General features: G+C 55.2%; 1 protein-coding gene across 4 annotated transcripts in view; it reads left to right on the forward strand.

Moving 5' to 3' along the window:
* The window catches only part of LOC101944360 (acid-sensing ion channel 2-like), a 329,276-nt gene that overhangs the window by 285,456 nt on the left and 15,839 nt on the right, over nucleotides 1-27,981 (forward strand). For 3 of the 4 annotated variants that reach the window (XM_065577325.1, XM_065577324.1, XM_065577323.1), the window contains 3 exons: nucleotides 1,314-1,467; nucleotides 2,926-3,017; nucleotides 22,987-23,066. In XM_065577325.1, the coding sequence (XP_065433397.1) occupies nucleotides 1,314-1,467; nucleotides 2,926-3,017; nucleotides 22,987-23,066 (326 nt within the window). The remainder of the gene's footprint in view (nucleotides 1-1,313; nucleotides 1,468-2,925; nucleotides 3,018-22,986; nucleotides 23,067-27,981) is intronic. The other variant, XM_065577327.1, reaches the window with a different exon arrangement.

Consider the following 27,981-nt stretch of genomic DNA (forward strand, 5'->3'; position numbering starts at 1 on the left):
GTTTTGGATGAACAGTTGTGAAACAGCAGGCCCTCAGAAACACCATATAACATGCCATCTGATGTGTTCGCAAACAAACTTAACTGTGATACAGCAGATGGGCTTGCAGAGTATTTCAGCATATGCCTCACTAATTGTATGTTCTGCAGATGAACATACCTGTAAGTCAGTGAGGTGAGTGGCGGGGCAGTCCACAGGGACCTGTGCTGTGTTCGAGGTTCGGTTGTTTGTGAAATGCCAAATATTTGCATGTCTGTATTGACTTTAACCGTGTGTCCAAGCTGTACGGCTTGTGGGAGGAATATTAGTAGAAATTCCCTTAAGCTGGTCATCTCCATACTGTTTAATCGCTTTTCACTGTCATGTAACGTACCTCTGATACCACTTTAGCTAAAAGCGAAGGATAGAAATAAAGGGTAACATTTTCTAAAGCACCTAAATCACTTAGGAGCCTAAGTCCTTTTTTTAAAAGCACTTGGGGCCGTATTTTTAAAGGCATTAGGTGACTAAAGACGCCAGTAAGCACCTAGTAGTATTTTCAAAAGTGCCCAAAGGGAGTTAGGCACCTAGGCACCTACCTGCATCCTTAGGCACCTAAATACCTTTAAAAATCTGGCCCTAAGGCCGTGTCTATACTACGGGGCCCATAATGGCACAGCCATGGTGTCATCGCTATGCTGCTGTAACCAGCCTGCACCAATGGAAGGGGTTTTTCCATCGCCGTAGGAACACAGTTTCCCCAAGTGATGGTAGCTAGGGTGACAGAAGCATTCTTCCATTGACCTAGCTGTGCCTACACCGGGGGTTGGCGTTGCTTTGGTGCTCAGGGGTGTGGATTCTTCACACCCCCTGAGGGATGACATGATGGCGACCTTACCTTTTAAATATAGACCAGGCCTAAGTCACTTTTGAAAATGAGGCTTAGGTCCCTAAGCCACTTAGATGCTTTTGAAGATTTTACCCACCATCTTCAAGACCCCCATCTCTCCAGTAAGGCCTTTATCCCAACGCAGCCTCCTGGAGATGGAAGAGCTGCGTCCGGGCTCTGGACCAGTCCCGGGGAAGGGCTGTCTCGATCTCCCAGGCTGATAGGAATGGCTGCAGCAGAGGGATGGATTGAATGGGTGGAAACTCTGCCTCTTCTTATCAAAGAGTTGGCTTGTTCCATCCTTCCCTGGACAGGGAAGTCCCTTCCATCCCCCCTTTGCTTTGAATCATCAAGAAGAAAGGGCTTGTTTGAACCACCCCGCCCACCAGCTCCTGTGAGCTGTCTGGGACGCTCCCTGAGACCCACTTCCCTCCTCTGTTTGCAGGTTTGCTTGCTGAAAAGGACAGCAATTACTGTACCTGCAGGATGCCGTGTAACCTGACCAGGTACAACAAAGAGCTCTCCATGGTGAAGATCCCCAGCAAAACTTCAGCCAAGTACCTGGAGAAGAAGTTTAACAAGTCTGAAAAATACATCTCGTAAGTAAGGGCATCGGCCCAGTGCTGCCGGTTCCTTCCTTTTCACAGTAGTGATGGTATGAGTGGGTGGCGTGAGCAGACAGGATGGCTGTGCCGGGGCCACACACACTAGGGGCAAGAAGATCTCCGTTCTGTTCCCAGCTGTGCTGTCATTGCGCAAATCGCTGCCTCTCCCACCGTTTGCCTTGTTTATGTAGTTTGTAAACTCTTCAGAGCCGGGACTGTCCCTCACAATGTGTCAGTGCAGCACCCAGCCCTGTGGGTCATACAAGTAGTAATAAAAGGCTCTTTGCCCCAAGGATGCTGTTCACATTTCTGCAGGCATCATTAACCAGAAGCTGAAGGTCCAACATCTTTCTGACAGGAAAGCTGAAGGCGGAGAAGAATTGGGCACATGCAGAGTCATTAGGTCAACTCAGAAAAGTTGCTTTGCCTGGTGGCTAGGCACTTGCCTGGGTCCTCAATACAAGTTCCTGCTCTGCTGGGAGCTTCCTCTGTGACCATGGCCAGGTCATTGAGTCTCTCTGTGCCTCAGTTTTCCCATCTGTGCAATGGGGATAGCAGCCCTGCCCTGTCTCCCAGGGGGGGGTTGTGAGGATAAATACAGTAAAAATTGTGAGGTGCTCAGATGTTATGGTCACGGGGGCCAGATAAACACCATAGATAAATAGGTATCATGAGTGAATAGCATCTGTAAAACAGGGTTACCCAGGCCAGATCATTTCAGGACCTAAACCCTCCTCTGCTAACGCCACATTCTGGCTGCATCTTCACTGCAGAAGTGAGTGTGTTTTACATGGACCTACAGCATAAAATCCAAATGGAGACAAGGCACCGGTAGCTGTTACCTGAGTATGGCTACTCGAGGTCAACCCTCTGCATTGGCTCCATTAGCTTTTAAATCAAGATAGCTGTCGCAATGTCAAAACCACGCCTTTTACTGCAGCAAAGACATCTTTCTGTGGTGTGGGCGCAGCCCATATGAACCTGGGATCTAGAGGGCGGATGGGTGGAATTAACAGTTTGATGCATCAAAGAAAGAATTTGACTCTCCCTCTCTCCTGTGGTGCCCAGGATCAGCACAGGTAGTGATTCCATATGTTAAGGGTCCTTGCGTCACCTGCCATTCTAAGCAGGCCCTCCCCGCAGGAGAAAGATGAAATCAGGACCAGGTGTCTCTTTCTAAACAATATGCACTTGCTCAACTACAAGATTTGGGCTTGATGCAGGAATCTCTGGGCGAGGTTAAGCAGGAGATCAGACTGGATGGTCATGATGGCTCCTTCCGGCTTTAAAATCTCTGAATTTCAGCTTGTGTTGGTGGAGCTGCCAAGGCCTCCACAGAGAAGGCAGCAGGGATAACAGGAGAAAGCAAACTAATCCCACTTCATTTCCTGTTACAAGGCAAATGCAGCTGCCGGGGGCTGGTGTTCTGATGGCTTTGTCCTGTTTCTACAGAGAGAATATTCTCGTGCTGGATATATTTTTTGAAGCACTCAACTATGAGACAATTGAGCAGAAGAAAGCATACGAAGTGGCAGCTTTACTTGGTAAGCGAAGATCTTATTGTATGAATTTCTGCCTTTGTGTATGGGCGTGGGTGGGTGGAGGGGTGTGTGTGCAGAATAGATGGCGGTGTGCAGGTGGGCGTGCAGGTTGAGTGTGCATACAGTTTGCTTTTTAATGGCCTGGGAGATGACCCAGTGGTCTTGGAGAACTGGCAAAGTAACCACACCTGTTCTTCCATCATGGTCTGTGAAGGGTCCACTCACTGCATGTGCGCCTCCTTGTGGTTGGGTCTGGGAATTAGCTCTTGCCCCATCTGGCGCCCTTTCCATCAGTTGCTTGCACTGTGGCCCTTCTCTCTCTCCATGACTCAGGGTGCTTCCTCTTTGGCACTCGGCCCTCCAGCTAGATCACTGTGTAGTCCACCACCCCGCCCCGCCCTTCCAGGGTAACAAAGTCCCACCAGACAAGCTATCTGGATGCCATCTTGGGCAGTCTTCTGCTCAACTCCCGGCTTGGTGACACTTTCCCAGCGGCTGGTAGGGGAACCCAGGCCCACGTGCTACTCCAGGATCCAGCCCAGGGACCCTGTGACTAGCAAACCCAGATCTGCTCAGTCTCAGACCCTGTTGCTGTTTCCCTGGGCTCCTTCCTACCCTCCTCTCTGTCTCCTTGCCTATCTCTGGGCTTGCCAGCAGAGCTTCCTGTGCTCCCCATAGTTACTTCACCCCTCTCGGCCTCTTGCCCGACTCTCCAGTCCAGGGCAGGACCCCAGCCTTTACTCTCCCCCGGACCTCCTCCTTGTCCCTGGCCAACTCCCGTTCCCTGTAAGGAGCAACTGCAGCCCCTTCCCTGCAGCCCCCTCCTGCTCTCACTTCCTGGCTTTATCATCCAAGCCCAGCTTCTCCCCGCAGCCGGGCTTTGTCTGAGCGCCCTGGCTCTCCTCCCAGTGCAGCATCTAAGGTTAATTGGTCCCTGCTGGACCCCGTTAACCCACTATGGGCTTGCATGGGGTGGACACCCCCTCACGTGGCCTGAAATCCATTTCTGGCTTTCCTGCCAACACCCAGTGGGTGAATGGCCCGGGCCGGGGAGCAAACCCCACAGGAGAGTCCATGCCTTGGCCAGCAAAGGTCAGTACGAGACCAGTCCCAGAGGAACAGGGCCCTGACCCCATCTTTGCTCCATGTAATCGCTACCGTATTCAGAGCCATTGGGACACGTGGCTGCTTCAGCCGGGTGTGCTGGTGGCACAGGGAGTTAGCAAGGCGCTGGGATGCTGTTTGCTTCCAGGTGCCCCAGTCATTCGTGACTGGCGATTGTTACTCTTTAGGAGTCTGTGCATGACTGGGTGGGTCCCAGTCCCGTTCTTAGTGAGACCCTTGTCCTAATCGGTATTAATTGTCCGCCCGGGCAGAGAGGCCAGGGCTGAATGGGAGTGAAGTGCAGTGGTGCGGGCAGCTTGCCCTGCTCCTGCCCATTCTGTCCAGAAATACTGGACTTCAGTCTCCAGGGCTGGCAGCCCAGTGCCTTTCACCTGGGCTGAATTCATTCTACCTTTCCCGCCACCAAAGCTGTGACCCTGGGCCCCTTCACTCTGTGGTAATGAGCACATATAGGGTAGCAGACAGAGCACTCGCCTGGGACTCGGGAGCCCTGGAGTCCATTCTCTGCTCTGCTACAGAGCGCCCTGCATGACCTTGGGCAAGTCCTTTAGTCTCACTGCTATACCGCGAGAATTCCAGCCCTGCCCTGCCACACAGGGAGGTTAGGAGGGCAACTGCATTGTGAGGTGCTCAGATATCGCAGTGCCAGGGTCATAGATAGAAGGGAAGCGCTCTGCATTGTTGTCTCTGTTTTCTGATGCACCATATAGCTAGTTCGCTGGTATCCAGATATCCACCACCTGCCTGTCACGTAGCATTAGGTTATAAGGGCCTGATTTGGCACCAGCACTTCTAGGCCGCTAAATTTGTCTCTTTAAATGAAGAGAGATACTCGGAGGTTAAATCTCCCAGAGGGAGGAGACAAATTGAAACTGGAGACTGGCTGCAAACTCGGATGGAGGTCGGGCTGCTGGAGAGATGGGGGAGCTTACCCACTTGAATTCACCTGTTGGCATCTGATTTCATTCCCATCCCTAGGTGAATCCTTTTAATTCTGGTTATTACAACTCCCAGCTCCTTCAATTACAGGCAAGAGCCAGGACAGAATCAAGCGCTGCATTTCTTTTAACTCTGTCTGGCTTCAAGCAGACAGGCTGGCTGTGTGTCTCCCCGCCCCCCACCTCCTCCGTGGCTCGCTGCTCAGAGCTGAAGTAGGATGCCACCCAATTTGGGGCCATTGGCATCTCTGTTCAAGAGAGGCCCAGGACTGGAATAGCGGGGGGTTAAGACAGGACGGAGGTGCATTGCAGAGAATGTGGGGTCTGCGAGTCAGCACCCTTGGGCATTAGCAGAGGTGGGGGAGGATTCGGACTGGGGATGCGGGGTTGCTGCGGGTCAGGTCCGAGTTGCGAGGGCAGAGCTGTGTGTGGAAAGCTAGCAGAGCATGTGCCCGTATTGTGCTTAGCTCTGGCTAGGGCTTTGAGTCCCTTCCTTTAATACGCTTTGAACTCGCCTGCCATTCCAGTTTAATCCCGTGGCTTTGGACGCTCCGGTCACAGGCCGCGGGGCGAGGGCGGCAGTTTTTGTCAGTGTTTCTCTGCAAACACTGAAACGAGTGGCGCAGCCTGAAATCTGCTCTCTGTGTTGTTCCAGCCAGACAAGCGAGAGGAGCTGGATTAAACCAAATATTTGCTGTCGACAAACGTCCTCCTGGTCTTTGCAGCTCTAATGCTAATGCATTGCCTCAGAGGAATCAGCCCTGCCAAAAACAGCCTGGCTGCAGTAACGCTCCTGCCGTAACCTCCCAGCACCCCACAGATCCTCAGGCAGTGTCTGCTGGGACCTACCCGTCCCCCACTGCACCTAGAGAGCAGGGACCTGCCCCTTCCTCGCCCCTGGGCCTCACACAGAGCAGGGACCTGCCCCTCCCTCGCCCCTGGGCCTCACACAGAGCAGAGGGTCCTGCCCCCCAACTCCGCAGTCAGACCTGACTCTCAGCCAGCCAGTAAAACAGAGGTTTATTAGATGACAGGAACACGGTCTAAAACAGAGCTTGTAGGTACAGAGAACAGGACCCCTCAGTCAGGTCCATCTTGGGGAGGCAGGGAGGCCAGAGCCCCTCTGGCCCTCCCTCCATTTCCCCAGCCAGCTCCAAACTGAAACTCTCCAGCCCCTCCACTCCCTTTCCCGGGCCAGGAGGTCACCTGATCTCTTTGTTCCCCAACACCTTCAGTTGGCACCTTTGTAGAGGAGGGGCCCAGGCCATTAGTTGCCAGGAGACAGCGTGTCGGCCATTCTCTGTGCAGATGGTATCACAAGGACCCTCTTGGGCTCTGCAACAATCACATACCCTGATCCCCCCACCTAGATACTTAAGAAATGCATAGGGGAAACTGAGGCACCCACCCAGTATTCAGAGAAAACATTAAAAACATTCCCAGTTCTTCACACTGGCAAACCTGCCAATGCGTGGCACCAGCCATGGCAATGTGATGGTGGCAGGTGGCCCAGGCGGAGGGGTGGGGCCAAGGGATTTGGAATGTGGGAGGGGCTGGGGAAGGGGGTAGGGATGCAGAAGGGGGTATGGGATTTGGGCTGGAGGGCTCTCGGGTGGTGCCAGGGATGAAGGGTTTGGGGTGCAGGGGGGGGCTCCAGGCTGGGGGGTGTGGCCGAGGGATTCAGAGTGTGGGAGGGGGCTCCGGGCTGGGGCAGGGGGTTGGGGTGCAGAAGGGGGTACGGGCTTTGGGCTGGGGATGAAGGGTTTGGGGTGCAGGAGGCGGCTCCAGGCTGGGGGGTGGGGTTGAGGGATTCAGAGTGTGGGAGGGGGCTCCGGGCTGGGGCAGGGGGTTGGGGTGCAGAAGGGGGTACGGGCTTTGGGCTGGGGATGAAGGGTTTGGGGTGCAGGAGGCGGCTCCAGGCTGGGGGGTGGGGTCGAGGGATTCAGAGTGCGGGAGGGGGCTCTGGGCTGGGGGCAAGGGGTTGGGTTGCAGAAGCGGGTACGGGATTTGGGCTGGGGCCGGGGATGAGGGGTTTGGGTGCAGGAGGCGGCTCCAGGCTGGGGGTGGGGTCGAGGGATTCAGAGTGCGGGAGGGGGCTCTAGGCTGGGGTAGGGGGTTGGGGTGCAGAAGGGGGTACTGGCTTTGGGCTGGGGGTGTGGGCTTTGGGCTGGGGCCAGGGATGAGGGGTTTGGGGTACAGGAGGCAGCTCCAGGCTGGGGGGTGGGGCCGAAGGATTCAGAGTGAGGGAGGGGGCTCTGGGCTGGGGCAGGGGGTTGGGGTGCAGAAGGGGGTACGGGGCTGGGGCTGGGGCTGAGGGGTTTGGGATGCAGGAGGCGGCTCCAGGCTGGGGCCGAGGGATTCAGAGTGCAGGAGGGGGATGTGGATTGAGGCAGGGGGTTGGGGTGCAAGGGGGGTGAGGACTCCATCTGGGGGTGCAGGCTCTGGTTTGGGCCTGGGGATGAGGGGTTTGGGATGCAGGAGGCGGCTCCAGGCTGGGGCCGAGGGATTCAGAGTGCAGGAGGGGGATGTGGATTGAGGCAGGGGGTTGGGGTGCAAGGGGGGTGAGGACTCCATCTGGGGGTGCAGGCTCTGGTTTGGGCCTGGGGATGAGAGGTTTGGAGTGCAGGAGGGATCTATGGGTTTGAGGGGGCTCAGGGCTGGGGCAGGGGGTTGGGGCACATGGTTGGGGCACAGGTTTACCTCGGGCGGCTCCCAGTCAGTGGCACAGCGGGGCTAAGGCAGACTCCCTGCCTGTCCTGGCTCTGCGCTGCGCCCCGGAATTAGCCAGCAGGTGGGGCCAGGAGGCTCCATGCGCTGCTTTCGCCTGCAGGCACTGCCCCTCCAGCTCCCATTGGCCACGGTGCCCAACCAATGGGAGTGCAGAGCCGGTGTTCGGGGTGGGGGCAGCATGGGGAGCCCCGTGGCCCCCCTCCCCGCACCTAGGAGCTGGACCTGCTGGCTACTTCCGGGGCGCAGCGTGGAGCCAGGACATGTAGGGATCCTGCCTTAGATCCGCCAACCGGGCCTTTAAAAGTCTGGTCGGCGGTGCTGACCGGAGCCGCCAGGGTCCCTTTTCCACCGGGCCTTCAGGTCGAAAACTGGCCACCTGGCAACCCTACTCGGGCTCTGTGTCTCATCGGGGGTCACCCGTTCATTTACGGATCAGGACGGTTTTAAAGGAGGAAACGTCTATTTTTTTCGGAGGGGGGGTGTGCTGTGAGTCAGAGGCATTGTGCCCCCTCCCTGCACCGGGGGGGGCACACTCTGAGCTCATGTGCCTGTTCCCCCCTCCGTTCACCCGGCGTGAGGGGCCAGCCACAGCCCTCGGACCTGCTCCAACGGGCCACACTGAAATCTCCGCCTTCGAGCAGGCCAAGGGCGAGTCCCACCCTGGCAGTGGCTTTCCTTGGCTCCAAGTTACCCCCCTGCCATCCCGAGCCCCCTGCCACCCGCAGTGGGTTTTCCTGCGGCCGGGCTGCTCTCCTGTTGCTCTGATGAAAACGCTGCTTCCTTTGTGTTTGTCAAATCTCTCTCTTGCGCATGCGCTTGTCATTTCAAGCCCCCGCTCCCCTCCCGAAGCCCTTTCCCCCTGGGCCGGTGCCTTTAGGCCGCTGTGCGTCGCCGTGGCGACTTGGATCGTTCCCATCCCGAACTCATGAAGGCCGCAAACCCAGAGATCGGTGACAAAGACTCGCGGCTACACGTTTGGGGCAGGCAGCAGGGGTGCCCATCCCTGCCCCTCTGTTGGAGTATGGATCAGACACGGGGACCCTCTTCGCACAGACCTGGCCTTCCCATGCCGTTCTTTTTTGGCAATCACCCATGGAAGTCTTGATCTCACTCTGAGTGATCTCAGACCTGTATGCGTCCGATAGCTCACATCCTTAAATTCGTCATCACGGGGCCCAATTTATGCTGCAGTCGCATTCTCGCCTCCTGTGGATTGCTCGTTCTGTGGCCCCCATTAGGGTAGTATCTAAATGCTTCACCATCGCTTTGACGGGAGGTGGTGTGGATTAGTGCTAGAGCAGGGGACAGGGACTCAGGAAACAGGGGATCAAATTCCAGCTCTGCCACTAGTCTGCTGGGTGGCCTTGGGCAAGTCATGTCACCTCCCCGTGCCTCAGTTTCCCCCTCTGTAAAAATGGGGACAGTGATCCTGACTTGCTTTGCAAAGTGCCTGGAGATCTAAGGAGGATAAGAGCTGGGTATTATTATTAGGGTTTTGGCCTGAAGTCACACAAGAAGCCTATAGTAGCACTGGAAGTTGATGGCTAGTTTTCCACTTCCAAGACTACTGACTTAACCACTAAACACCCAGCCGCTTGTATGGGCATTGCTGTGCCAACCTTAATCACTTACAAAGATTTTCCTAGGGCTCACTCCATTAAATCTGTCTTCTCTCTGACTCTCAGGAGCGACAAGGCAACACTGAATCTTACTGCTCTGCGCCTAAATGAAAATAAACTCAGTGTCGGAGTCAGTCCAAGGGAGCTCGCCCTGGGCAGAATTAGGTGAAACCCCGATCGATGGTGTTGCCTCCGTGCAATCGCTGAGCCACTGCGAAGAGCAGAGCCGTGCTTCGAATGGGGTTTGCTGCTCACTGAACTACACAGAGCCGGATAATTTCATTACGTTTGCTCAAGTTCAGTCAGAAATCACAAACAGGGCATAAAATATTCCTGGAACTGAAGGGGGGCAGCCGCTTTGATGTGAGAGGAAAAGAGAGAACCAGATTCGTCTCTTCAGTGAAAAGATAGTGTTGGAAGTGGGGTTACTCCAGATTTATGCCAGCACCACTGAGATCAGTTTGACCCTAAGTCTGCTGAAGTCAGGGGAGTTACTCTGGATTTACTCCATGGTAGTCGATGTCTGGCCCTAACTCCATTGAAACGGGGGGCGGGGGGGACGATTTTAGATCTATAGCCACTGCGCCCTGCAATGCCTAATAGGACTCAACAGTTCTGGAACACTAAGCCAGGGCAAACCCTTCACAACCAGTGACTAGCGCGCCCTGTGAAGTGGGTATGGGGATGCAGCGGGATTATTGTATTTACCACTCATTTCCAGCTACTTCTGGAGTGGGACACAGCAGCTGTTTCCTACAGCACCTGGCAGCCGTACAAACCCGTTTAGCACAAGAGATGAGTGCAAGTACCATGTTCATTTACAAGAGCTTGGGGTACTTGCTCAGGTCAGACCTAGCCCAGCCAGACCCCTGAAACCAATAGCTGCTCCCTTACAAAGGATATGGTGGGATCTTTAAGGAGCACAAACACGGCAGAGCTGAGTTTCACATTGCCACCAGCAGTCAGCACCTGAACTAACAGCGCCAGCTACTGCAGCCCCCAAAGCACTGAAGTTTCCTTGAATGTCCCCCATCAAGCTGTTTATTTAGCAAGAGCTAGCCGGCTCCCGGCACAGGGCGCTGCGGTGCCGTGGCTGTTGGGAGCGGCTGGAATTAGTGGCATTGTTGGTGAATTTTGTGGCTTTGCTCATCTCCCTCGCACTCATCTAAGGCTCCTTTTATAAACTGGAATCTCTTCTGCATTGTCACACTTTTTCTAAGGGATCCCAATCCCCCCACGTCCCACCTGCCAGCATGTCAGGCCAAAGATTCTTACTGCTCCCTTCCACCCCCGTTCTCTCTCCTACTCCCACGTCTCTGTTTGCTGAGGCTGCCGCGGAGCCAGCACCCAGCGCAGGCTGTCTGTTTGCTGCCCACACTTAGCTTGGTACGTCCCCAGTACAGGGCCAAATCAGAGAGAGAGCTGGGAGCAGAATCTGCTTCGATACAAAAATCCTCTGGTAAATAGCAACCATGGCACAGTCAAATGATGCAAGCCCAGCCAGAGATGAGTGGCTCTCCGTATGTCTCCTGTGTTTGAAAAGTCCTCCTTTCTAAACACGTGTAGACCGCGCATACCCCATCCAACGATCCAGTGTGTATTTATGAATCCAGCTCCCATGTTTCTGGGGAGGCAGACGGCTAGAGTGCGTCTCTTGTGCGGTTTTCAGGAGGATCTGAAAGGTCAGCATGTCACAGACTGAAACGTGAGCTGGAAAAGGTGGCGGCTTGACAGCCAAAGGCAGGCAGCTGTGCCCAGGGAGGTCTCCATCACCCCCCGGTAAAGTCCTGTGCCAAGAACAAATGCTGAAGCTAAGCTGGCAGGTTTGACCTCAATTTCCTGAACAGAATGCACAATTTGTCACCCACGCGGTGTCTCGCTTAATGAATTACCTTTGCAGCCAAGCCGTGGAAGTCTCTGTTCCCAGCAGATGGGTCCCTCCCACAATCATTCTGCAAAGGGAAGAACGCCGGGGCCCAAAGACAATTCAAAGAGAGACATGCTGGGATGGAGGAGAGCCCAGAAATCCTGCACAGGCAGCGGAGCAGGACGGGCGTGATGCTAGCTGGTCAGCTCAGTGTTCGAAGGGTCAGCTGTAGCATGTAAACTCCATGGAGCTAGAGGTCTGCCAGCAGCAAAGCAGAAGTGAGGGTGGCCTGGTATGGGAGGGTTCTCAATTTTGAGTCGAGGGCAGGGCTGACCTTACGGATGGGTGCTGTGGGAAACCGCCCAGGGTGCCATGGTCAGGGGGGCGCAGTGGTCTCACACACACACACAGCCAGCCCAAGCTGAAAGCTTCTGGACAAATCTAAATGATTAATGTGAGTTTGATGGACTAAATGTTGCCAACGCTGTGCAAGATCTTATCCGCTACCCATCTGTTAGCGTCTGGCACACCGGGAAGGGAAGGCAGTGCCTGGGGGCTCTGCCAGGAGGGACCTTCATCCATGCAGAATGTCTCCCATCATTCTGTCATGAATTCTGTGATTGGCTAGAGACAGACGGGCAAGCTGTGCTCGGCCAGAAGGGCAGTTACGGCACAGCAGGGGCTAGCGGATGGCCAGAGGCGAGCTTGGAATGAGGGTCCAGCAAGGGGTGTGCAGGGTTCCTGCCCCAGAGGAAACTGAAGGAAGCATTCATCAGTCACAGGAGAGTAAAGGGGCTGTTCGGACTTTGCGTCTGGGGCCAGAACTCCAACCTGGTGTTGCTCTGATGCCAGAACATCTGGCCTGGCCTGGCCAGAATGCAGGGAGCAAGAACACGAGAGTGGAGAATGGTTCTGTCAGCTCACGGCTGAGAAATACTATACAATGGTATGGTGAGAGGTTTGGGGGATGCTAGGGCCCATGGTGTGGTGCCGAGGATGGGCAGGCTACCTGCTCTCCACATGTCCTCACTGCAGGAGGGCGGGTTCGCCAGCCCTGAGGGCGTGGTAGCTACTTGTCTAGGGTTACCATACGTCCGGATTTTCCCGGACATGTCCGGCTTTTGGGGGCTCAAATCCCCGTCCGGGGGGAAATCCCCAAAAGCCGGGCATGTCCGGGAAAATCGGGAGGGAGGGAGAGCTCGGTGGTGGTCGGCCGGGGCCTCTTTGGCTGGGGTCGGCGGTGCGGGGCCGGGCCGGGGTCGCGGGGCCGGGGTCGCGGTGCTGGGCCGGGGTCCAGGCCGGGCCAGGAGCCGGGGTCGCAGTGCCGGGCCAGGCCGGGCACGGTGCCGGGCGGGGAGCCGGGGGCGCGGTGCCGGGCCGGGCTGGGCCCGCGGGGCCGGGAGCCGGGCCGGGGTTGCCGGGCCGGGCCGGGCCGGAGGCCAGGAGCCGGGGTCGCCGGGGTCGCCGGGCCGGGAGCCGGGGGCGCGGTGCTAGGGGCCGGGGGCCGGGGGTGCGGGACCGGGCCGGGGTCCAGAGTCACGGGGCCGGGAGCCGGGGTCGCGGTGCCGAGCCGGGGGGGCACGGTGCCGGGCCGGGGTCCAGAGTCGCGGCGCCGGGCCGGGAGCCGGGGGCCGGGAGCCAGGGTCGCGGGGCCGGGAGCCGGGGGGTGCGCCGGGCCGCCAGGGGGTGCGCCGGGCCACCGGGGGGTGCGCCGGCAGTGCTGGGCGGGCCGGGGACCGGCGGTGCTGGGCGGGCCGGGGGTGCTCGGCCGGGGGCCCAGGGGCCGGGCCCGGGGTGCTCAGCCGGGGGCCGGGGACCGGCAGTGCTGGGCGGGCCGGGGGTGGTCGGCCGGGGGCCCGGGGGCCGGCAGTGCTGGGCGGGCCGGGGGTGGTCAGCCGGGGGCCGGGCCCGGGGCCGGCACCCCAGGGCCCGAGCTGACCCAGGCTGGAAACGCCGGGGGGGCCAGCCTGGGCCGCGCCTCCTCCCCCCACATTCACCCTTACTTGCTTCAGGCTTCCCGCGAATCAAATGTTTGTGGGAAGCAGGGGAGGGGGCGGAGACTTTGGGGAGGGGGCGGAGTTGGGGGCGGGGCTGGGGGCGGGGCCAGGGCCCCGTGGAGTGTCCTCCATTTGGAGGCACGAAATATGGTAACCCTATACTTGTCGTAAGAAATCTCAGCACGCTCTCGCTGTATTTCTCTCTGGGATCCCTGGGATGAAAGCCACTGTCTGCATGTGAGCGATGGCTGCCTCTATTGCTGGCGTGTGTTGTAACAGTATTGTGTTTTCCTTAGAAGTCTGTACAAAGACCTCATTCCTAGGGGGAAAGGTTACTGATATGGGCTGTGCCGGCTGCATTAGTCATTCCAGTCGGCACTGGGCACAGGCATTTACCTTCTGACCTCACAACCAGGAACATTTTCCTGGCATCCACCCTGGGACCTTCTTTTGCCGTCAGAAGGCTGGCCTCCTTTGTGGTCTCCATGTGATGAACTTCTGGAGCTGACTTCTCTCTGGGTTGCGCATCTTCACCTGCTCCACGTGAGGGGTTTAATGTGCAAGATGGGGCAAGGTTCCTAAATGCAAAGTTTATTTGTGCATTCAGGTCAGCTTCTGTGGCCCATTCAGCCCTTGCCTTCCCTGCTCAGAATGTCAGCCAGGGCCAGTCGCAGTGTGATAGTTAGTGATGAGAATACTTGCTCGTAAAGCACTGAATTGAAAACACTCCCTTGTCTCATATGGATCATCAAACCCCATTGCATGTGAGCTCCCTTTGGCCGTGGCCCCATAGCCTGCCCCCCATTGCCAGCACACCTGATCATACAACACTGTTATAAACAAGCAACAGTATGGCTGTACGGGGACGGAAAAACAATAAGCATTTGTTCCTGCTAGGCCAAGAGGCCAACCAGAGCTTGGCCAAAGCAATACTTCTTACAGTGCACCGTGAAGTTCACCATGAACCATCAGGAGACAACAGATTCCGCTGGTGCAGACTCACCCCTGAGAGTTTAACCCTGGGAAATGCTACTGGCCCAGCAGATCATTATCGCTGCAATTGGACACAGGTGACTCCAGCTGCTTGTGCTCCCCTGAGAGGATGCTCAGACAGGAAGACGACTTCCTGGGCCATCTGAGAGCCATAGAACACAGAGGAGAAGGATTTTACTCAAGATAGCTCCTCATCTCCAAGAAGAAAGGAGGTGGGATCTCAGACAGCTAAAGGACGTCATCCACTGCTTGAGGTTCAGAATGACCCTGGCCTCTGTAATCCCCTTGTTAAACACTGGTGACTGGTTCACAGCTGTTGATTTAAAGGATGCTTGTGTCCACGTAGACATTCACCTGGCACACAGGAGAACCCTACAGTTTTCTGTGGGCCTAGACCAGGGTTTCTCAAACTGGGGCCGCCGCTTGTGTAGGGAAAGCCTGTGGCGGGCCAGGCCGGTTTGTTTACCTGCCCTGTCCGCAGGTCTGGCCAATCGCGGCTCCAACTGGCTGTGGTTCGCTGCTCCAGGCCAATGGGAGCTGCTGGAAGCAGCACGGGCCGAGGGATGTGCTTGCCACCACTTCCTGCAGCTCCCGTTGGCCCGGAGCAGTGAACCACGGCCAGTGGGAGCCACGATCGGCTGGACCTGCGGACGGGGCAGGTAAACAAACCGGCCTGGCCTGCCACGGGCTTTCCCTACACAAGCGGCAGCCCCAGTTTGAGAAACCCTGGCCTAGACCTTCCCATGCAGAGTACCCCCCCTTCAGTCTCTCAGTGGCACCCAGGGTATTCCTGAAGGTGTTATCGGTAGTGTCAGTGGTGTCAACATTCCCCTTCCGTGACAGCTGGCCCCTCGCAGCGAAGTCATACCAAGAAGTACAGATAACAACCTCGCCCCTGCTCAGATCTTAGCTCCTGCGCAGATTATAGGCTTTATTAGAGCAACCCTATATTCAATCTGAGTCAAAGCATACCCGGCTAAGGGCTATGAAGGAGTTCATTGCACAGCGTCGGCTGAGCCCTCGGACAATGATATGAACCTGCCTCGTCCTCCTCAGTCACATGGCCTTGTGTATCTATCCCACACCCTTTGCAGAATTCCAGCTGTGATTCCTGCAGGCGTGGCGGTGACCAGGCTAAGCAGAGTCTGGACAAACCAGTCTCACTCCCCCACAGGGTACGTGTGTGCAACGAGTGGCTGTGAAGCTCTGAGCCCAGGTCACCAGACCTAGGCTTGCGGAGCTTATCATAGAATATCAGGGTTGGAAGGGACCTCTGGAGGTCATCTAGTCCAACCCCCTGCTCAAAGCAGCACCAATCTCCAGACAGATTTTTGCCCCCGATCCCTAAATGGCCCCCTTAAGGATTGAACTCACAACCCTGGGTTTAACAGGCCAATGTTCAAACCACTGAGCTATCTCTCCCCCATTTACGCTGCAGCACTAAAAAAAGCTGTGTAAACATTACGGCTCGGGCTGGAGATGGGGCTCTGAAGCCTAAGGAGTGGGGTGGGCTTCGCAGCCCAAGCTCTGGTCCAAGTCGCAACTTAAAAGCACGGTCTACGCGGCCCCGCAAGTCCGAGTCTGTCGCCCCAAGCTCAGAGGCTCCCTGCTGCTGGCTGTCCAGGCTGTACCCATGGAGTTCTGACTTCACTCACCTGGTGGGAAAACAGGGAGGCAGTGTGCCTGGCGGGGGTGGGAGGAGGAAAAGGGAAGGCGAAAAGATGGATTACACACGCCTCCTAACAAGGGTGGGGACCCATGTGGGTGAACATGTAGCACAGGGTACTTGGACCCAGTTGCACATAAACCTTCTGGAGCTGCGTGCTGTACATGAAGCCCTCACATGATTCCTACCCTTTGTTCCGTCCTTGCCTGTTCAGGCCATGTAAGGCAGTTTATTACATCAACAGACATGGAGGGGCAAGGTCCACCCATCTTTGCATGGAAGCGCTCCATGTCCGGAACTGGTGCACTCACCACCAGATCACCCCCTTGGCAGTACCTTGGTTTGGTTTTGCACCCCCTCGGCAGCACATCTTCACAGGGTGCAGAACACTCTGGCAGACAGCCTCCATTCTTCCAAGGACCACGAATGATAAGAACAGATTTCAGAGTAGCAGCCGTGTTAGTCTGTATCCGCAAAAAGAAGAACAGGAGGACTTGTGGCACCTTAGAGACTAACAAATTTATTAGAGCATAAGCTTTCGTGGACTATAGCTGCACATCTACCAATGTGATATATGCCATCATGTGCCAGCAATGCCCCTCTGCCATGTACATTGGCCAAACCGGACAGTCTCTACGCAAAAGAATTAATGGACACAAATCTGACATCAGGAATCAAAATACTCAAAAACCAGTGGGAGAACACTTTAACCTGTCTGGTCATTCAGTGACAGACCTGCGGGTGGCTATATTACAACAGAAAAACTTCAAAAACAGACTCCAACGAGAAACTGCTGAGCTAGAATTGATATGCAAACTAGACACAATCAACTCCGGTTTAAATAAGGACTGGGAATGGTTGGGCCATTACAAACATTGAAATCTATCTCCCCTTGTAAGTATTCTCACACTTGTTATCTAACTGTCTGTCTGTGCTGGGCTAGCTTGATTATCACTTCAAAAGTTTTTTTCTCTTAATTAATTGGCCTCTCAGAGGTGATAAGACAACTCCCACCTGTTTATGCTCTCTGTATGTGTGTATATATATCTCCTCAATATATGTTCCATTCTATATGCATCCGAAGAAGTGGGCTATAGTCCACGAAAGCTTATGCTCTAATAAATTTGTTAGTCTCTAAGGTGCCACAAGTCCTCCTGTTCTTCTTGATAAGAACAGAGCATCTTTCAGCACTGCAGATTCCCACTGCAGGATCCCATTGCATCTCAAGAGAACAAGAAAAGCCCAATGTCCTGCTCCAGTGAGGCTTCAGGCCAGAATTCCAGAGGGGATACATTTCTACTACAGTGGTTGGAACCACTGATGTACACATTTCCCACTGTCACTCTCTTTCATTGACTCCTGCGGGAGATCAAACAAGATGGAGCATTGGTGAGCATAGTTGCTCCTCAGCGGCCAATGCAGCTTTGGTTCCCCAGCATTCTCCAGATGTTCTCATGGCCATGTTCAGCTCTTCCCAGGCTCACTGACTCGGGACAAAGGCAAGATTCGCCCGCCAACCTTGCATCCTTCCATCTAACAATGTGGTATCCAGATGGATGGAAAACCTAGAAGGGTCATCTTGGAGGCAGTACAATCCATCCTTGGCAGCAGCAGAAAAGACTCCAAGAGAAAATGCTACCTAGCAAAATGGAAAAGATTTCTTAGCTGGTGCTAGCATCATCAGACTTACAGAACATGAAATCCTTCAGGAAATCTAAACTGCTTGTCTCCTTTGCCAAACGCATAGGAGGGGAAGCTATCTCCCCACAGAGACTTACCAAATGATTTCAGGCTGCATCCTAGTTGGCTACGAGTTAACAGCGACCCCTCCTCCACAAGTTGTGAGGGCCAACTCAACCAGAGCTACACCAGTACATAAGAACATAAGAATGGCCGTACCGGGTCAGACCAAAGGTCCATCTAGCCCAGTATCCTGTCTACCAACAGTGGCCAATGCCAGGTGCCCCAGAGGGAGTGAACCTAACAGGCAATGATCAAGTGATCTCTCTCCTGCCATCCATCTCCACCCTCTGTCAGACAGAGGCTAGGGACACCATTCCTTACCCGTCCTGGCTAGTAGCCATTAATGGACTTAACCACCATGAATTAAGAGAGAAGTAGCCTCTCTTCCGGATGCCCCTCTTCTGATTTGCAGAGAGGCAACGTGAGGCTCTGTCAATACTTTTGCAAGTTTGTGCAGCGGACACGTCCTTCAGCAGAGCAGTCCTCCAGTCTGTGATACAGCCAAGGTCCTCACCGCCGCCTCCTCAGTGAATGCTGCTTGTGAGTCACCTCAAGTCACATACACATAGGGACCGTCGCTCAAAGAAGAAAGCAAGGTTACTTACCTTTTAGAGTAACTGGAGTTCTTTGAGATGTGTGGTCCCCATAGGAGCTCCACTTCCTGCCCTCCTTCCCCTCTGTGGCTGATCCTTACTGGTTTGCAGTAGAGAAGGAACTGGAGAGATGGTCAGTCCTCACGGCCTCTTATATCTATGGATCAGAGCACAAGGAGAAGGGCGCCAACGCGGACTAACACACTGCTAGTGAAAATCTTATGGTCTCAAACGCATGGAGCACATGCGCACCTCGAGTGGAATGCATGCAGGGACCATGCCTCTGGAAGAACTCCAGTTACTACACAAGGTAAACAGCGGCCTTTCCCATGACATCTCCAGGTCTAGGGAAGTGGATCAGAAGTAGAGTCCTGGCAATGCAAACAGAAGTAGGGAGCACATAGACAATAAAAGGATGGTCTGGGCGTCAGCTTCAGCTCCACTGACAGTGATGGGGAGGGCGACCATTTTGGAAAAAGGGCAAAACTTCACAAGCTCAGAGGCAGAAATCAGAAATTCAGGGGAATTATTTCAAAGAAGCCCTGATATCCCAGGACTTGTGATGAAATCACAGGAATGGTTTTATGGACAGTGGGAATGCATGAGCCTATGTTGTCTCGTCAGCTCCCAGACGGATGTAAGCAGGAAGCCTACTGGAGGGACGACTGAAGTGCCTCCTGTCATGAATGCAGAGCCCATATGGCCTCCCCAGTCATTGGCTACTCCTGTGGCCAAGTCAGCGCCCCTGGGGTTCAAGAGATACTCCGAAGAGAATAGACAGGCCTGAGGTTCTCCCAGCAAGTCACCCAACGGGCAGGACACCAGAGCCAGGAGCGATAGTGAGGAACTGAGGAGACGTTACAAGAATCATTCTCAAACGAGTGTTCGAATGATTCCTTCCCCCAGAGCTTTGTCAGAGCCATGAGCGTCAGCTAGGGTGAAATTGATTTTATTCCTGCCCCCTCCGTCTCCTTGGAGCAGCCGCGAGCTGAGAGGTACCTGGCCAGGAACCAAGTGGTCCTTCCTTAGAGGTTTTTAAGGTCAGGCTTGACAAAGCCCTGGCTGGCATGATTTAGTTGGGGATTGGTCCTGCTTTGAGCAGGGGGTTGGACTAGATACCTCCTGAGGTCCCTTCCAACCCTGATATTCTATGATTAGATCGGCGGGCAGCTGGCTTTAGGGGTGTGGGGAGTAGATTCTAGGACTCTGGGATGGGTGGGCCCAGCTCCAGAGCGGGAGGCGGAGAAGGCCATAGGGCAAGAGGATGGGAAGAACCAGCAGGGGCAGGGAGGCAGCATTTCCAACACCCTGTATTGCCCTGCAACAGCAATGCTGTCAGAACGTGCCATTGGGCACTGGGCTGCGATATTATAGATGTTGTTTCTCTACTAAACTAATACAGCATGTTCTGTTCACGGATGCTTTACTCCTGCAGCTGAATGACAGATTGGGAACATACAGTCAAATTACCTCCAGCTGCATCCCTTTGCTTCCTGTGTATTCCAGCAAATACAGTAATGGGGAAGATGATTAATCAGTTATCCACTTCGCCTCCTACTTAGTGGATGAATCTCTCCTGGGTACCAGCAATGGAAGAACTACAGGAAAGGAGCCCGTATCAGTGGCTCGCCGTGACCCAATGTTCTTGCACAAGAGCTATCTATCTCTAAGCATATTGGTCTCTCTGCCTGTGACTGCAACTGCTGGGAAATATTGTTTTCCCAGTGTAACGTACCGGGAAAACAATCAGTTTGCGGCATCGTCGGAGGCTTGTTTGGGCTAGCTTTGATGTTCATACAGCAGGAGGTGAACCAGGACACTCCCTTAAGTGACAGAACACACTGCTTTGAAAGCCAGGAAGATGATAGCCGTAACTATCAAGCCATTCGCTGTCAAGATGAAGCGAAATCTGGGTAACGCTCATTCGCATAATGTTAACAATTGGACACTGGTCTCACCCACTCCGGTCCAACTGCAAACTACTCGATCTGCACCCCCTCCCCTTCCCCGCCTGGCTGCTAGAGCAGAAAACAAAGCAAGGGAGATTGCACATGGGGGCAGAACTGCATGTGCTGATCACACCTGCCTTTGTTGGCTGCTTTAGCTAATTGTGCTTCCAGCCGCTGACAGCTGCTGGGCCCTCACCTTCGCTTACCAAGCTAGCGGTTAATATGGTTTCTGTTATTTTGGGCACTCTGCAGAGACACAAGCACTGATCTGATTGGCTAATGCCCGTCTCTAGTCCCCCTCACTGAGATAGCTGAGCACCTCACATTCTTTAGCCTCCAGCACCCCAATGAGGCTGGGCAGTGCTGGGGAACTGCACCACAGAGAGACTAAGTGACATGCCCCAGGTTACACAGGCAGACTGTTGCAGAGCAGGGAGCTGAACACTGGGTTCTTAAGTCCCAGGCTACTCCCCTAACCACTAGACCATCTTTCCTCAGCTGGGGGAAAGGGTTGGGAGAAATTGGTGAAAATCTTTTTCATGGAAATTAGTGTGAACATTTCTGACTTTGCACCCAGGTGCACTTCCATTTTTTGCCACGTTTGGGAGGACTGAACCTGCCCAAAGCCCTTTGGGAGGAAAAGGCGCCCTTGTGAATATTGGCATGTTCTCAGAATGTGCCGTTGGGAGCTGGGCTGCGATATTATAGGCCTAGCGGCCTCCTGGCCGGATGGCGAGAGCTCAGAGCACATGTAGCACACGTGTAACACCATGTACTTAGCCCTCCCAGTGCTCTGGGACGTGAGTCATGGAAATCTCACTGCCCCCATTTTGGCGACAGGCAAACTGAGCTCAGAGTCTTGCCTGAGATCTTGCAAGTCTGTGGCCGTATTTAAAACCCACATCTCTTGCATCTCTGCCCATTGTAGCATCCAGACAAGAGCGGATGCCATGGTTAGTCCCATGCAGAGTTACTCTGGGCTGGTTCCAATCAGGCTGTGTGATGCAATGCCAGAAATGCCCAACCTGGTTAGGGACATCGTTCGCTGGTGGCCTGGGGGAAAACAGTGGGAGTCCAGTAGGGAAACCTCCTCCATTTGCAAAGGAAAAAGAAGTCAAACAAAAATGGACCTGCAAGAGCAGAGGTGAGTTGGCGTCTTTGCTTTAGTAGAAGCACAATGGGACTGTTTTGCTCTTTTCCCACAACTTGGCCTTGGGTGACTGGACAAACCCAGAGGGTGGCACTCCCGGAAACGCCCCAGGCACCCCCTGTCCCTCCAGTGCCTCAGCTGTGGAAATGCTTGCACCGGGCTCAGCTCAGCGTGGCCTCTAGTCTTTGGGAGGATTGCAGATCCTTTAAGCCCTTTCCTCTGCTGTTACCGTCTCTCTCCATGTCTTCTAAGTAAATGACTAGAACCTACCGACCCTGCAGCCTGGAAAGTGACTCAGGCTGGATGCTAATAAGGGTCCGTTGACAGATTGATGCATTCGTTGATGAGATATTCATGCGGGCTGTTGTCACTGAGTTCTGCTGCTGGATCCACGCAAGACTTGGTGGCTGGTAAGAGCAGGCGGGCAGAGAGAGATGCTGTGGGGCTTTCTGGAACAGCAGGGCTCTGTTCTTGACAGGATTCATGCAGCTTCAGGGCTGGGTGAGGCAGTAGGCTACAAAGCCCTTTGTTTCTAGGGGCCAAGGCAGCCTGTTGCAGTGGCCTATATGACATGAGTTAGTGTTGTCAGTCGAGGTCTCCGTGCTCAGGTACCCGCAGTGCAATCGTCCCCTTTGCTAACCATTGTGCAAAAGAACCTGAAAAACCAGGGCTTGTAAAGCGCTGCTAGAGAAAACCATTTACGATGCATAACAGCAGGGTCTACAAAACACAGGCCCTGTTCTGGAGCGCCATCTGCTGGCACCATAGCTATTTACCTATATATCGGTAGTGAGCACTCCTGTAACTGAGATCTAGAAAGAAAGTGGGCTACAGGGACTGCATTCCACCCCTAGACGGTGACATTCCCAGGGCAGGGGTAGGAGGCAGCGTGACCGTCACTTGTAAGGACACAAGATTTCCACCTGCAGGTCTGTCAGCCTGCACCACACCCCCTTTAACGTGTGGCAGGAGAGGTTCAGTTGCTAAGACCGGAGTCTTGTTTGTTTAGGAGCATTTTGCCTTTAGCCTTCCCCTCCAGTCAATGTCAAGTGTTGTAATATTTCCCCATGCTCTACCCCAGCCATCCCTACCTGCGCTGTAAAACAAACTGTGCAGCCCCGTTGACAAGTCACTGGAAACCACTTCCTATCTGGGGAGTCGTTCCATCTTTTCTTTCCTTCCCTCGTCCCCGGCAACTAGCAGGCGAAGGTTTGAAACCCGATGGGCTCCCCTGCGGGACACAATGCCCCTGATCCTTTGTCACGTTGGATCACTAGTGTGTTGTGGAGTTTTTCTACCAAATGTAGCTTTTTTCTCCTCTCAGCACCTGCTGACTGGAGCAAGAAGCCGTTCTCGCGCTGTGAGTGCTACATGCAATATCACGTCACTGTCATGTCAGCCTCAGGGGAAACCTTGACAGAGAGCGCTGTGGAAATTCTGGCTTTGTGTCTCCGGGGATTTCATTCTTAGCCAGGAGAGAGAGCCTCTGATTGATGCTCAGAAAATCCCAGATAAGACATAACTGATGGGTACCCATCCGCATTCCCTGAACTCGTTTCTTTGACAGCATGTGAGTAAAACGAGCTGTTTTCTTTCCCCTAGGTGACATTGGCGGTCAGATGGGATTGTTTATTGGTGCTAGTATCCTTACAGTACTAGAGCTCTTTGATTATATTTACGAGGTAAGATCTCCCCTTCTGTGTTCCTCATTCCACCGCTAGGGAGCGTGAGTGCTGTGTGATTGAGTGAGTCCGGGTGCTGGGAACTCTGCCCTGTGGACAGACCCTCAGCCAGGCTTGGGTGCAGGCGAACACCTAGCGAGAGCCCCAGCTGTGTTGCTGCCCAGGTGCTTGTAGTTTGGCTGAGATTCACTCCTGTTCAGAAGCTTTGTCTCAGGGGGTGACGCTCCCCCAGGAGCCCTGCCGCCCCCTCCCTTCACTGCTTGCCTTTGTGCCTTTCTCACAGTCATCTGCATGGGCCAGCATGGATTCATGCTAGGTCTACCTGGGGCAGCCCTCTCTACGCCTCCGTCAGGGAGGCCGGGTCCTCGGTCCTCCCATGGAATGGCCAGCACCCTAGGGACCTCGGAACTGATCAACCGGATCAGAAACAATGCCCTGTCTCCAGCAGTGGTTGGTACCAGCTGCTTCCGAGGAAGGTGCAAAATCTGCCATAATGGGAAATGACGGAATAACCAAGCCCTGGTGGAAGTTCCTTCCTGACCCCCACTTCAGCTTCCACCCTGAAGCAGGAGGGCTGTGTCCCTTGTGTAGTTTTATCCCATCTCGTGTAAGTGACACATCACGTCAATGCTGATGATCAAACCAAGAGCAAGGGGTAGCATTGCACCGACGTTTGTAACCCTGGTGCCTGTCGCCTCCCTGGTTCCTGGTCCCAAAATAGCTGGGGATGCAGTCGCAGTGCGGCAGGAAGGGGGCTGCTCCCCTCAGTATCAATAGCATTCCCTGGCAAGCGCAGTCTGCAGCTGTGAACATGTTGAGAGCGTGCTCCTCCCCGGCGCCCTGCCCCACACGGGCTGTGCCCGCGCCGTCCCCTCTCCAGGGCAGTTTGCTGGGCATCGTCTTCCTTGGACTAGCGGCTTCTGTCCCTCAACGCACACTCCCTCCACAGCTCCTCTCGCTTCCTCTCCTCCACAGCATGACAGACTCAGCCGCCCCGACCCGCCCGGGAGCCATGGCTGCCTGAGAGGCCTCCGCATTCCAGCGAGAGGTTCCCCAGAATCCTCTGCCTGCTCCCTGTGTGCCATCCCTTCACGGGCGCAGGCTGCCTGCTAGTTCTGTTCCCCCAGTGCCAAACCCCATGCAGAGCCACAGGCCTGTCCTCTCCTGCACCACACGAACATCCACACCCCCGCACCCCGGCAAGGCGCTCAGCTGGGTGAGGCTGGCCTGCCTTTCATGCCCAACTGCCAGAAGATACATGCTCTGTGTGCACCCCAAACCCAGGAGAATGGCAGCCCGGCTCCCCGCAACAGCTAATGATAGTGCTTTGCCTGTCTCTAGCGTTCTCCACCCGAGGACCTCAAAGCACTCTCAAATCATTAGCGACTTTAGCCTCACAACCGAGAGAATAGCATTATCCCCAGTTTACGGATGGGGAAACTGAGGCACAGGAAGGGACGTGACCTACTCACTGTCAAACAGCAGGGGTGTAGCAGAGCTGGGGGGAGACCCCAGAAGCTCCGATCCCCAGGACCGTCTCTCACCTATGACACTGGACTCCTTCCTCTCAGGAGAGGAACGGAAGATGTTTCAGTAGGGGGCGGGGTGGGTTAATGGAGTGGAGGCAGCGGGGCCCACTGGTTCAGAGGGAATGGCCACAAGGCGGCATGGTGGGAGCAGAGACCGAGGGAGAGATAGCTCACTGGTTTGAGCATTGGCCTGCTAAACCCAGGGTTGTGAGTTCAATCCTTGAGGGGGCCATTTAGGGATCGGGTGCAAAAATCTGTCAGGGGGTCGGACTAGATGAGGTCCCTTCCAACCTCTATGATCTATGAATAGGAGACTCTCCAGGCAGGTTGAGGAGAGGAGAGGAGAGGGAGAGGAAGAGGGAGGGGAGCTGGCCTTGCTCTAAGGCAGGACTGGCAAAGGGGCTACTGGGAAGGGATCAGGGCCTGCCTAGACCAGCCTCTTCATCCATAGCTGCCCACTTGCTCATTGGTCAACGTTTACTTCAACCAGACATGGGGGCAGATGGAAAAAAACAAGTTTTGTCCTGTCCCACCTGGCTGGGTCACGCCCCTGCCAGGGCCTGTTCAGGGGAAGCTTCTCTCCACCATTCAACCCAGGCCTCGTTTACCATCAGCTGAGCGCTAAATTAACAGTTACCTTTGCGCTGTGGGGCTGCTGGGCTGGGTACCTCTGAGGACCCTGCGCTGCACAATGGCACAGTGCCGTGTGGGCAGGCTGGGGGCATAAAGCGGAGCCCCTGGTGCTCAGAGTCTTTTGACAAAAGTCCTCCCCTCCACCCATAAAGGTTTCATGGCTGCCCAAGGCACCATGGTCACCAGCTGTTCCCGGGCCAGGACAGAACTCAGGAACAGAGCGGTGGGGCTGGGGGGGAAATGTACAAACAAAAGGTTCGTTCACTGGAAAGTGCAGTGTCAGGGCAGCTGAACGTATTCGCACGCTCGACAACCATGAGCCGCAGGCTTTCGACCACTCCAGAAAAGTCTGCTAGTGTTGGGAGCGTCAAACCCAAATGTTTCGTTCCGACCCTTGGCCACTTGGACAACAGCAATTGAAGGATTCACAAGATGGCAGCAGCAGCTTCTGCTGGAAGCTTCAGACCTGTGGTGAGGGCGCGCCGCCAGGCTGGTGGGACTGGGCTCCAATTCCCTTCCCGGCCTGGGGGCATGGAGGGATTCAAACATGTGTTCCTCCCGTGCCAGGGCAGCGCCTTAGGGTATGGGCCCTTTGTGTCCTGGGCTGGCTCGCTCCCTCCTCTTGAAGCTGTCCCACCTTTCATAGAGAATGAAACTGCTGTTGGAGACGGGACGTGAATTTGGGTTTCCCTCATCCTGGGGCAGCGCCCTGAGCACCAGGTTAGAGAGTCATTCTCATCCTCCTCGGGCCAGTGCCAAGCCGCTGTCGTCATGGGCGGGGGTATACGAGGCCAGGGGAGGCTCAGCCTCCCCAAACAGGATGCAGCACCAGCCCGCCATCTTTGGAGCGCTGCCGCCGAAAGGGCGGCCGGGCCGTACCCCCACCTGCGCTCTGCCCCGAGGCCCTGCTCCTGCTCGTCCTCTTCCCTCGTGGCCCTGCCCACGCTGCTCCTCTTCCCTCTTCCCCCATCCTGAAGTCCTGCCCATGCTCCACCTTTTCCCCGAGGACCCCCAGCCCTGCTGCTCGCGCCTCTCCCATCCCTCCCCCCAAGGCAACCCTGCCTGCTGGGAAACGACAGCCAGGTGGCCTCGAAGGAGGGGGTGAGGAGGCGCAAGCGGCAGGTGGGGGGGGCTTCGGGGAAGGGGGCTAAGCGGGGCTGGGCCTTGGGATGGAGCAGGGGGCGGGCCATGGGCCAGGCGCCAGGGACCCCTCCTGCTTCTGGGAACGTCCAGTGCTCACCTCCAGCCTCCCCAAATGCAGGAGTCATGCGCTACCCATGACTGGCATCGTGAACAACCACGACTTGCTGCTCTATATGGCGGCAGGTGGTGATTGGGCTAGGGACAGCGAGTGCCCGGGTGGGAGGAGCACCCTGCCCTGTTAGCCCAGGCTTGCTGCAGGCCGTGGCTGTGAGGCGCTGGGACCAGGGGGCATTATTGGTTTGTGGATGCAGTACAGTGCACTGCGGAGCGTTGTCCTCTCAAGAATCCTGGCCTTAAAAAAGTTTTTCGGGCCCTACAGCACAAGTGTGGAAACACATTAGCCAGATTGGTGGCAATTGCTTTCCACTTGGCACCTTTTACAGCTAACGCCATTGAGGGTTGGAAACATGTTGCCGTAGAAATTCATCTGGACGAGGACACTGTGAGCGGGAACCTCCGGTCCTGAGGGAAATCAAATCCACAGATGTGCAGCGGCGCATTTGGTACCTTCGCTGCTTCCCTTTCCCTGATCGGGTCCCTCACAACCATGACCTTTCCCTGTGTGGAGGGAACCCCTGCGATGGTCCCTGTCATGAAGCTGCCGGTCTCCTCTGATCGCTGCAAGGAGGGAATTTGTGAGCAGGGCAGAAAATTGCTGCAGGGAACTGAGAGATTGGAAGGATTGGACAGGAAATCAAGGCTCACAGGGGTGACTTGCAGCCCCCCATCCCTGCCAGTCAGCACTCCACTGTCGACAGAGGTGGCTCCTTGCTTAATTCTAACAGTGCCTTCACTGGCACATGCAGCACCAGTTGGAGCACACTCCTCTCCGGGCACACAGATGCCCGGCAGAGCCTGCGGTGTCAATGCCTGCCACGGCCACAAGGTCATGGCCCTGCTGATGCTGTTCCCCATTAATCCCCCACCCCAATACCTTTTACTCTGTCCCAGAGCTAAAATTCTCATTGAATATTTCCTGGAGCACACCATGCCCCCCCCCAATTCTCCGCAGGGCATGCTGGGGCTTCAGCCCTTCAGATCACACCCAGGTTCGGGACTCCAGCCTTCAGCCGCAGGGCCCCACGGACCCCCTGAAACCAGCTTGTGGGTCCCCAGAGGGCCGCAGACCCCCGGTTGAGAACCACAATAGCATCAGCCTGGAGTCAATGTTTGAAAAAACTTACCAGAGCTCGGCTCCGGACAGCTCCGGCTGAATTTAAGCCCTGCGCTTTCCTTTGTGCAAGAGGCTCTTAGGGAGCAGAGAGCGAACTCAAAATAAAAGTCTTTGTGCCTCCCAGTCACGGGTTCTAATCCAGTCTCAGGTGGGAGTGACGAGAAGCTGCCATTGGCCGGCTGCTCCCAGACCAGTGGGAGATAATAAGAACAGTTAGCCCTTTCCATCAGTAATCTCCAAGCACTGTACATCAGAGTTCCACTTTGGGTTATTTCTTTTAACGGGGGGGGGGGGGGGGGAAACTAACCAAGATTCCCCCTTGGCATCACTTCTCCCCTCCTTTACCCTCTGTTTGTTCTAGTGAATATTGTGCCGA

The sequence above is a fragment of the Chrysemys picta genome, chromosome 24, assembly GCF_011386835.1.
Source record: "Chrysemys picta bellii isolate R12L10 chromosome 24, ASM1138683v2, whole genome shotgun sequence".
Classification (NCBI taxonomy): Eukaryota; Metazoa; Chordata; order Testudines; family Emydidae; genus Chrysemys; species Chrysemys picta.